The 11,546-nt window shown below is 43.7% G+C and overlaps 1 protein-coding gene across 2 annotated transcripts in view; it reads left to right on the forward strand.

The window, feature by feature from the left end:
• The first annotated feature begins 1,293 nt into the window (after window positions 1–1,293).
• The window catches only part of LOC135092220 (calcium-activated chloride channel regulator 1-like), a 37,975-nt gene continuing 27,722 nt past the window's right edge, over window positions 1,294–11,546 (forward strand). For both annotated transcript variants that reach the window (XM_063990554.1, XM_063990555.1), the window contains exon 1: window positions 1,294–1,860. In XM_063990554.1, the coding sequence (XP_063846624.1) occupies window positions 1,669–1,860 (192 nt within the window). In that variant the 5' untranslated portion in view covers window positions 1,294–1,668. The remainder of the gene's footprint in view (window positions 1,861–11,546) is intronic.

Genomic DNA, 11,546 nt, shown 5'->3' on the forward strand with positions numbered 1-11,546 from the left:
AGGAAGGGTTGGCACCAAGACCCGCATTCTGAAACACTTCTGCGCCGCACCTCCACTACTTCAAAAAGCTCCAGTTGAGGTGACACAGGTTTTTAAAGGTGTTTCTATGGTTCTAGTGACAGATTAATAAGATTTCTACAGTATTAATGGGAGAAATACTCTTGAGAGCCTTGCCAATCATCTGTGTGTCCTTGGGAATAGTTGTGGTGAGAGAGTAGAGCGTTTCTGAATAAGAGGGTAACTCACCATCAATATTGTCACCATTATTAGCCTCCTGTGCTTTATCCTTTCCTTCTCGTCAAGCTTGTGTTATTCCCTGGCGCAGTTTGGTCTCGAAATGCGCTCATCAGTCATCACAGTGTTTATATGACTTGGTTCTTGTTAGGTTTCCTGCAGGCCTCTATTGTCCCTGGTACTCGAAAATTTACCGTGTGTGCTGTACCTACTACTACTACTACTACTACTATTTCTACTGCTACTACTACTACTACTTCTACTGCTACTACTACTACTTCTACTACTACTACTACTACTACTACTACTACTACTACTACTACTACTACACCAGCACCACTATCACGCCACGACCATCATCTCATCTCCCATCCCATCCCTTCCCTTTCCTCCCTCCGTCAGTTCCTCCCACCGCCTAAGGGCCTCTTAATACATCTTAGGCGCCTGATATAAGCTCTTGTAGGAGGTAGTAGAGCATTCTCTCGTCCCTCCCCCTCCCCCTCCCCCACGGTGGAGAGAATAGGAGGGGGTAGGGTTTGCTGGAGGGAAGGAGGTAATGGAGAGAGGAGAGGAGTGGTGAGTGAAGCCTCGTTATAGTGAATTTTACGTTTTGTTTGTGCCTGTTTGGTTGTTGATCTGTTTGTGAACGAATTTTTGTTGTTTGTTGTGTTACGTTCGTGTCCGTGTGGGTTTGTGGTAAGGGACTGCTAATTTGCGTGTTGTTGTAGGGTTATATATCAATATTAGTCGTGTAAGATTAGTATTTCTTATTTTTTGCATCTAGTTTTAGTAATTTCTCTTTAGCTTCTTCGTATCTCTGTGTTGTTGTTGTAAATGAACACTCGGACGTACACTTTCACTTGGGGCATTGGTAACTAACATTTTAAGATAAGCACCACCAGCGAATAAGTGTAGCGAGGTGGTGAGTCTTGCGTCTGGCAGCGTGATGGTGGCGGCCCCTCTACCCCCGCCCGTTCCCCGACCCCACCCCTCGCAGCCTCCGTGTTCTGCGCCGTGGTTGGATGTTCCCCGAGAAGTGACCAACCCCGGCATCACTGTGGCGGGAATTTGTGGATCTCAGTCTGTTTGGTGCCCGCGTTGGAGGGAGTACGTATGCGCCTCTTGTGCTCCTGAGGGTGACTGACGCAGTGTGCTGGGGACTTGACGCTCTCACCTCCTGGCTGGGACTAGTGCATCCCCTCCTGCAGGGCCTGACGACGGTGACCACGCAGCGTGTTACGAAAGGGCGACGTGGACTAGTGCGCGAGTGTTAGTGACAGTGACACGCCCCTGGCACTTGCGCATCGGGTGCCCAGCGGCGTGACCTGACCTGTGGGGGTGTCTGAGGAAGGCGTTGCGGTAGACTGTAGTGAACATGCGCAGTGTGTGAAGCGCATGCAACTCTGACTCCTGACGTGACTTTTAACTTCGGCCATGGCACCTTCAGGAATTCGTTTAAAGATCCTAGTTGGTCTTCTGCTTCTCAACCTTCTGCGCGGGGCTTCGTCGTCTCCACCGACAGCGTCCAGGGTAGTGCTGCGGGACAACGGGTACGAGGGCGTGGTGGTGGCGCTGGACGAGGCACTCCCGGCGGCGGCGTGTCAGGAGGTCTTGCCTGGGCTGGAGGTGAGTTGCCTTCTGCTGTTGTGCCTAAGTGTTGAGTGAATTGTCTGAGGCGTAGCAGGTTTGTGGTTTATTTTCATATCAGTTCGTTTTTTTTATTGATTTTCCGTCATTAGTTGCATTTAAATTTTTCTCGTGGCATAGTTGGAGGTGAGTTGCCTTCTGCTGCTGTGTCGAAGATGTGGCGCTTGAGTGTTTGTGGGGTGACTGTGATTGTTTGTTTTGTATATATATATATTTTTTACATCATGTTTTAGTTGCATCTAGATTTGTCTCGTGGTATGGTTGGAGGTGAGTTGCCTTCTGCTGTTGTGTCATGGTTGCGGTGCCTCAGTGCTGGTAAAGAGGCAAAGAAGCTCCATAACTCATAAGGCTGTCTCTCTTCTCAGCATTCGTGTCTGCCTCTACATCAGTATCGGTGTACAGGCGCATCGACTTGCTCCTCTTTGTTGCTCGATGTCTTGTCTTAACAGTTCGAGGGAGTGTTGAAGGTTTCTTGGAGCGACGGAAAATTTGACAGTTATCCACGTTCTCCAAGCGGTGACTGTGGCTAAGCGGTGTGGATGCCTCGAGTTTGTGGTTCATTTTTACATTGGTTCGTGTCTTTTTACTTTTCTCTCCGTCATGATTTTATTTGGTACCTTTTTTTCTCTGGTATATGATTTTTTTTTTTTTTCTCGTCATGGTGAACAGTTCTTTTGTCACAGTAATAGTGGTGATGGTGGTGGCGATGGTGGTGGTGATGGGAAGGGTTGGCAGTAGCTGTGGCGTGATACCACACATCACGCACGCCACCATCACCACCACCACTGCCTCCACACGCACCACAGTCCCCATAACACCACCACCACTACCACCACCACCAAAACCCTAACGAAATACAATCAACATCATCAAAACCACAATTGTATCATCACTATTAGTAAATATCACACACACACACACACACACACCCACACACACACACTACCCCAGAAGATGAAATGAAATTAAGATGAGGAGGAAGAGAACGAGGAGGAGGAGGAGGAGGAGCAGATGGAGAGGAATAAAGAGGAGGAAGAGGAAGAGGCTAGAACCACGAACCACATCCTTCTAGTGGTTCACCCAAGAGTGGTTCACTAACGAAACTTCTATTATCATTATTATTATGCTCAGAACCTCTCTTGTCTTCCTCCACTAGTTCATCAAGGCTTTTCTTCTCTTTTCTTTCTTTCTTTCTCCTCCCTCCCTTTCATTCTCTTCCTCCTTGTGTTTTTTTTTTTTAGAAACTTTTATTTAGTTTTCTTTTTGGGGTTTTCTTTTTTTTCTTCCTTTTTGTGGTTTTCGTATTGTTTTTTTCTTTTTCTTATTCTTTTTCTTTTTTTCGTGTCCTTTCTCACCACTTCCTGTCGATGTTTTCTTTTTTTAATTCTTTTCCTTTTTTTCTTTCTTTTTTTCCTTTCCTTTTCTCCTGATTTCTTTATTTCTTACTGTTTACGTCCTCTTCTACTTCCTTCGTTCTCTCTCTCTCTCTCTCTCTCTCTCTCTCTCTCTCTCTCTCTCTCTCTCTCTCTCTCTCTCTCTCTCTCGTGTTATTGATATTTTTTCTTCTCTCTTCTCTCTCTTTACGCTTTATTTTTCTATCCTTACCGTTTTTTTCTCCCGATTCTTTAATTCCCATTTTCTTTCTCTTCATCTTTTTTTTCGGTTCTTCCTGTTTTTTTCCCGTCTTTTTTCATGTTTTCCCTTTTCTCATTATGTTACTTCCCCCCGACTCTCTCTCTCTCTCTCTCTCTCTCTCTCTCTCTCTCTCTCTCTCTCTCTCTCTCTCTCTCTCTCTCTCTCTCTCTCTCTCTCTCTCTCTCTCTCTCTCTCGCTCACCTGTTCAGCTATTCCCCAATCAAGCACGTGCGTTTGTTTAGTTTGGTCAGGAGGAAGTTAGCGGCCACGTGTCTTGATTTGAGAGGAAGAGAGAGAGACGAGAGACGAGAAATTGAGGTCGTGAAGAGAGAGGGAGAGAGAGAGATTTCTAATTTGCTTAATTTGTTTGTCTTATGAAGAGTCAGTTGTTTGCTTCGTGCTCGGCGTTGTGTGTGACAGAGAGAGAGAGAGAGAGAGAGAGAGAGAGAGAGAGAGAGAGAGAGAGAGAGAGAGAGAGAGAGAGAGAGTAAGCAGGTAAGCGAGTAAGCATGAATCTACATATTTAACGACCAAACAGGAGCAAGGAGTTTACACCAACACTCCTCAACTCCCCGCTGCGCTCCTTCCGTCTTCCACGCCCACCGAGCTTCACCAGAAAACTCCCGAGGCTGGAAACTCGTGACTCAACCTTTTCCATTGCTCTGAAACACTTCCGCGCCGCACCTCCGCTTCTTTCAAGAGCTTGTATTTGAAGTTAGTGGATTTTCAAGGGTGTTTTGTGGTTCTAGTGACAGGTTAACAATATTTCTAGATGATTAACAAGCGAAACACTCCTGAAAACCGGGCTAATTATATATGTGGCCTTTGAGGATAGTCGTGGTGAGAGAGTAAAGGGTTTCTGAATACGTGGTGATGATGGTGGTGATTTGATGTGCTTGAGTGGTGGGAGAGAACTGGTGATGTGGGCAAGGGAGAGGATCATATGGGACTGTATGGGTGTGAGGAGAGTTAGGGTTACTGTGTGTATGGCGCGTTTATGGAATGTGGTGGTGGTGTCTTCAGTGCATCTGTCAGTGAGTTAGTGTTGTAATCCTTAATCCACTGTGGTGCTTCTTTGGTGTGGCTTCCTTGTGACGTCCCATCGCTGTTTTATTAGTTTATTTATATTTATACTTATTTTTTTTTTTGCATAACTTTCGCTGTAATGCCTTTTTTTTTTTCGTCTTCATAAGATACATAAGATATTTCGCCCCCTCATATTATTTACTTATTTTATATTTTTTTTACTTTCCCTGTAATGGTGAAGACTGTTTCCATTCCTAATACTGTCACGCGCTGCCTGTCACCACCGAGGAACATCACCGGCCTAATGAATGGTCCTGTTCCTCGCCACCACGCGCATCACCTCTGCCCTGACACCACTGTACAAAGCCTATGTCCTGACACCACTGTACAAAGCCTCTGCCCTGACACCACTGTACAAAGCCTCTGCAAGCACCGACAGGAATGTGAGGGGAGAAAAAGTATAGTCTCATTGTCTAGCGCGGGTGATATTTAGAGGTGGCTGTGGAATAAAAGGATACGTTATGAGAGTTCTTGGTGTGTATCCGTTGAAAGGAAGGAAGTGTTTTGCGCGGCTTGTGATGAAGGAAGGAATCGTTAAGTAATACCGAGAAGGATTAGATGGACAAGTGTTCATTTGATGAGTTACGAACACCTAATCCTTTGACATCCACTTGGTACACCTTTCCCTAATCACCAATCACTCAGAGACACCTTTACTTGTTCTGCAGCTACATCCAATCGCCGAACTGGAAATAAATTGCAAAATGTATTCTTTTCATCGCCAACTTTATCTTGTAGATGCTTATAAAGACTTCATGCATTGCTTCTGGCATTGCTAATTTTTTCATGTCGCAGTGAAAGAGTTAAAAGATGGCATTGCATTCTCACAAAGGAGTTTTATCTTGTAGTTTTAGAAAGGAAGAGAATTTAATGATGTGTGTGTGTGTGTGTGTGTGTGTGTGTGTGTGTGTGTGTGTGTGTGTTCACGTCGATCAGAAAGTTAATTGGGAAAGATTACAGTTGATTTGTTTCGAATGCCATTGCAGTCTTACAAAACAATTTAATGTTGTAGTCTGAGAAGTGAAGAGGATGTAATGCTATATGTTAAAATGGATCCTTCTGTACCTCCCTGACGCGGTGTTTACCTGGCGGAGGCGGCCCTCACCTGCCATCGACAGCTGCGCCAGGTATGTAGGTCCCGACATGTGGCTCAGCGGTGAAGCCTCGGCTTGACAATTTAAACCACACGCGTTCGAATCCCGCGTAGTTCATCTCAGCGCGTATCTGACACTCACCTGGTGTGGACAAGTACGTACATGAACGATTGTGTGCAAGCCGTTCAGCTCAGTGGTGAAATGCTTGTGTAGCTTCAACCACACTTCGAATCCCGCCTGGTTCATAATCTCATCATGCATCATTCCCTTAGCTGGCTCCATCAGGAAGTGAGGTGTGCTGCGCCCTCTTGGCTTAACCCCTTCACTGTTAGACAAATGTTCCCTTCAACACCTGTATGTTTTTAGGAACGTTTTCCTTTTTTTTTTTCTATATTTCTATTGTGTAAAAAAAAGAAAAATAAATAAATAAAAAACTTACCTTCTATTCTCTTTGTTTTTTCTCATATGTCTCCATGCAAACAATCTACAGTGCTATGAGAGTTGGCGAAGGACGCTCGTGGCTGTAAAAGGGTTAATTAACGGCGAATTCCTTGTGGAGAATCAAAGCACTAACGTTGGAATCCCACTTAGCCTTAAATGGCCTCACTAAACACCTGAGCGTGGCGGGGCGGGGCGCGTCACGTTCCTGCGTCAGGTGTGCAAACGTTGCGTGCCTGCAGAGGGCCATGGCGCACGCTCCGACGGGGACGCGGCAGGGAGCACCGGCCGCCGCGCTCCGTTACTCAGCGGCGCCGTGGCGTGGAAACTTCATTAAGAACGATGATGGGGAGGCGCGGAGGACGAGGGAACGGCGGGGGACTGAGGGAGATAGACAGAGAGGGGCCGAGTAGAAGAGAAGGGCCGAGTAACACTGAGACTGATGACTGCCGGGGTGAGATATGCTAGTAAGGGATTGAGTAACACCTAAAGGAGGGCCGAATAGCACAGATAGAGGGCCTGACTAGCGCTGAGAGAGAGCTGAGTAACTGGCGGAGTGAGGTGTGCTAGAGAGAGGCGGAGTTGCAGTAAGAGAAGAGCTGAGGTACGCTGGAGATATGCTGGAGAGGGCTGAGGTAGTTTGGAAGAGACAGAGAGAGAGAGAGAGAGAGAGAGAGAGAGAGAGAGAGAGAGAGAGAGAGAGAGAGAGAGAGAGAGAGAGAGAGAGAAAAACCTTTGTCAGCCTCTTTAACGTTATAATAGAAACCCAGTAACGTTATAATGAATGTTGCGTTACGTCACCTTCAGGTCGGATAGCACTTACTAAGCCGAGTAACGCGTGCTGAGCTGAGTACCGCCCTTCAGTTCACCTAAGTAACGTGACGGGGTGGAGTGACAATTAGCAGTCAAGTTCGTTATACAGAGCAAGACTTAACCAGCAGAGTAGCGGGTTAACATGCTGAGTAGCGCCTTAGCGAGCCGACTAGCGCCTTAGCGAGCCGAGTAGCGCCTTAGTGATGATTCTGTCGTAATTTTTTGGAAGCAGAGGTAAAAAAAAAAGAATAAATAAATGAAAATTCTAGATGACAATTAAGATCACATGAACCTTCAGACAATAAAAAGGAAGATTGAGAAAAGAGGAAGAACTGGAACCACTAATTCTGACTATCGTGTGACTTGAAAGAGGAGAAAAAGGTAGAAAATAATAAAGAAAAAAGTAAGATAACAATAAGAAACACAAAAAAAAGCAAAAAAAGTAAAAAAAAAGTGGCGGAGGGCGGAGTTCATTTATCCTCTAACTTATACTATCGTGTGACTTTTAATACCAGAAAATGTAGAAAAACCATGAAACCCCATAAATATCAATAAAAATCTCCAAGAAAACCAAGAAAATAACAGAAAACGGAAAATAGAGAAAATGGGAAGAACCAAGCATCTTTATTACGAGGTGAGCCGAGTAACGCAATCAAGCGAGCCAAGTAGCGGCACACTGTCACTCCCAGACCACAATAGCGCCACAAGTGTCCAAGTAACGCCTGGCCAAGTGACTCAGGTGCGGAGCGGAGCCAGTAACGTGCACTTAAGTAATGCGGCGTATTGGTTACTTATTGACGGCTTTAAGTAACCGAGAGAGAGAGAGAGAGAGAGAGAGAGAGAGAGAGAGAGAGAGAGAGAGAGAGAGAGAGAGAGAGAGAGAGAGAGAATTTTTTGTATATTGATGAGACAGGATATAGCTAGAGACTTTCTTCTTCTTCTTCTTCTTCTTCTTCTTCTTCTTCTTCTTCTTCTTCTTCTTCTTCTTCTTCTTCTTCTACTACTACTACTACTACTACTACTACTACTACTACTACTACTACTACTACTACTACGACTTTTACAATTTTAAGTAACGAAGACAAAGAGAGAGACCAATTACTACTGCTATTACTACTACTACTACTACTACTACTACTACTACTACTACTACTACTACCATCACCACAATTTTACCCCTGATGCAACTTTCTTATCACTAACATTAATTTCAATCACAAGTACATACGTAAAGAGGAGAAAAAAGCGACTAACGTAATTCTGTCGCTAGTTGTGCTGTTTAGTTTATCTCGCTCTCCTGCGCCCTCGATTCTCGCTCCCGTTTTCTATTCCTGATGCGCCAAAGTGACTCTCTATTGGCTGAATTCTTTCCCATCACGACCAATAGAATTTGATCCACATGTGTCAGCTTCACTCCATTTAATTCCACTCCACTCCACCCTCTGTCTCCATGCAAGTCCGCCTGTCCTCCTCCTCCTCCTCCTCCTCCTCCTCCTCCTCCTCCTCCTCCTCTTGTTCATCGTTATTGTCAAATTCTTATTCCAGAGCATGTTCTTTCTCGTCTCTTCGTCGTCATCCCCCGTCTCCTCCTCCTCCTCCTCCTCCTCCTCCTCCTCCTCCTCCTCCTCCTCCTCCTCCTCCTCCTCCTCCTCCTCCACTTCCTCCTTCACTTTCATTCTCCCGTCATCAAATATCATTATCCTCCCATTTCCTCAGATTTCTTCCCTCCTCCTTCCTTTCTTCCTTCCTTCCTTCCTCACTCCGACACCTCCACCAAAATCTTCCTTTATCATTTCTTCCTTCCCTTTTTTTCCTCCCACTGTGTACCCTTGAACCAATATACACCAGTCCTTTACAGACTCCTCCTCCTCCTCCTCCTCCTCCTCCTCCTCCTCCTCCTCCTCCTCCTCCTCCTCCTCCTCCTACAATACTCCTTCTATTCCGTCTCAAGAGTTACATCCGGTCTTGCCCAAAATGGTTCTCCCCTTTCATTTTTATTTCTCGCTACTCTGTCTATCGTGTGTGTGTGTGTGTGTGTGTGTGTGTGTGTGTGTGTGTGTGTGTGTGTGTGTGTGTTACGTAAACTTTATTTTTTCTTTACTTCATTTTCACTTCATGTTCTGTCATTAGTCGGTTGTTCTGTTGCGGTTTTCTTTTATCTGTCGTCTACTTTTATTTCATGTGTTTATTATTCCCCTGTTCGTAAGTTAATTTATTTTATTTTTGTTTATTTATTTATTTATTTTTTCTTTCTTTCCTTCTTTATTTATTTCCATGTCACATACCTCGTTCTTTTCATTTTCATTCCATTCATAAATTGTCTTTTTTTTTTACCTTCTTTTTCATTTTTTATTGTTATTCCTCTTCGTAAGCTGAATTTTTTTTTAAAGCCTTTCTTTCCTTCTTTATTCTTCTCTTTGTAAACACCGCATCATATTTCGCCCTTTTCATTCTCATTCTATTTATAAACTAAGCGTCTTTTTTTATTTATTTATTTATTTATTTTTACGTTATTCCATCATTCCCCTTTTCGTAAACACAGTATCACGCATTAAAACCTGATCATTTTATTTTATTTTTTTTTTTATTTGTCACGATCATTCATCCTTTTCTCTTTTCGTGGCCCCAAAAAATCTGGCCTTTCTATAAGTGGTATATTGGATGCAACAACGGTGACGTAAACAGGATTCTCAGGGTCAGTAATCAGGATAGAGCAAGAAATAAATGAGTTTAAGCTTGAAAATACATAAAAAAAGAGATAGGAAGGAATCGGTTCTCAAATATAATGGTAGATGAATGGAATGGACTTAGTAATCAGAGTGTTAGTGCTGAGTCATTAGAGAACAAATTTAGTGATCTATTTTCTTGATCTTGATGTCTTGATCTTGGTCTCGGTCTGGGAAGGAAGCTCGCACGTCACCTGTGAAGACCTCAAGGCACAGACTAACATGCATTTCATTGGGAATATGATACTTAGGATGTTCTCTCTTGTTGTAAATCGACGCTTTTTTTTTTTTCTTTTTTTTCTGTTCCGTGATCTTATGTGAATGTTTCGTTTTATTTATTTATTTTTTTATTTATTTTTTTTAATATGCAGGAATATACTTTCTCTCTCTCTCTCTCTCTCTCTCTCTCTCTCTCTCTCTCTCTCTCTCCTCTCCTCTCTCTCTCTCTCTCTCTCTCTCTCTCTCTCTTTCCTTGTTATTTAAATAGTTATTATTTCGATAGGAAGTGATATATTTTTGTAATGTTTAAATGCAGTAATGTCTGTTATATCACAACTGCTCTCTCTCTCCTCTCTCTCTCTCTCTCTCTCTCTCTCTCTCTCTCTCTCTCTCTCTCTCTCTCTCTCATCCTTCTTCTTCTTCTTCTTCTTCTCTTCTTCTTCTTCTTCTTCTTCTTCTTCTTCTATGCAATGATTGTCGTAATATTACAGTACATAATCAGAACTTTTGTTTATTGACACACTTGGCGTGACCCGCGGTGGCTCGTAAACCTCATGTAACGCAGCGGTGCACGTGTGAGACTGCAGTGTGGATAGTTTGGCTTAGCATTTCACCAGTTTTCAGTGCAGTTCCAACACGAGAGAGGCAAGGAAAGGAAGGATTGAATTACTAACTCTTCGCTAATGTCTCGTTTCTGGATCTGAGTAACCTTTGATGATCTGACAGCAAAAAAAAAAGAAAATAAAAAGGAAGAAAAAAAAAAAAAAGAAATACATTGCTTGAATTACTAAATCACTCAGTGCCCTTACAATTTGAGCCATACTAGTCACAGGATTAAACTCTTTCCTAATGACACGCGTTTCCTGAGTTGAATAGAAGTGAAATTAACTACAGTGTTTTAACTACTGAATCTCTCACCACCCATACAGTTGGAGCCGTGGTAGTCACAGGATTACACTCAACTCCCGTGCATGCTGTTCAATCTGTCCATTAAATTCATGCATGCTTACTCAGAACACATAATTTTTGGTCACCTAGGCTCCTATTCAGAAACGCTTTGCTCTCTCACCATGTCTCCTTTCCAAAGCCACAGGGATGATTAGCCAGGTTCTCACGAGTGTTTCTCCTGTTAGTAAGGTAGAAATATTGTTAATCTGTCACTAGAGCCGCAAAAACACTCTTAAAAACCTGTATCACTTCAACTAGAGCCTTTTGAAAGTAGTGGTATGTCGGCTAGGGTGTTTCAAAATACGGTCTTTCATACATCGAAGCCTCAAGTGACGCAGTGAGGGAATAAGAGTATTACGAATGCATCTCCTGTGACGCAAAGGTGAGTGAGAGGCGCGGCGGCAGGTGTGCGCGGGCTGGTTACTGTGGCTGGTGAGATTCGCCACAAAAATGTCAGAAGGCAGGTCGGAGTGTGGCGGGGATGTGGCGGCGGCAAAAACTGAACATACCAGGTGTGTGAGTGTGTGTGTGTGTGTGTGTGTGTGTGTGTGTGTGAGAGAGTGTGTGCCGGTGAATTGTAATGAAGACAAACCAGTCGAGTGAGAGGGTTGATATGAAAAGACTCATAATGGAAAAGTATTCGATAATTGTACAGCTTAAAGTGACAATAATAATAATAATAATAATAATAATAATAATAATAATA

The sequence above is a fragment of the Scylla paramamosain genome, chromosome 39 (genome assembly GCF_035594125.1).
Source record: "Scylla paramamosain isolate STU-SP2022 chromosome 39, ASM3559412v1, whole genome shotgun sequence".
Lineage (NCBI taxonomy): Eukaryota > Metazoa > Arthropoda > Malacostraca > Decapoda > Portunidae > Scylla > Scylla paramamosain.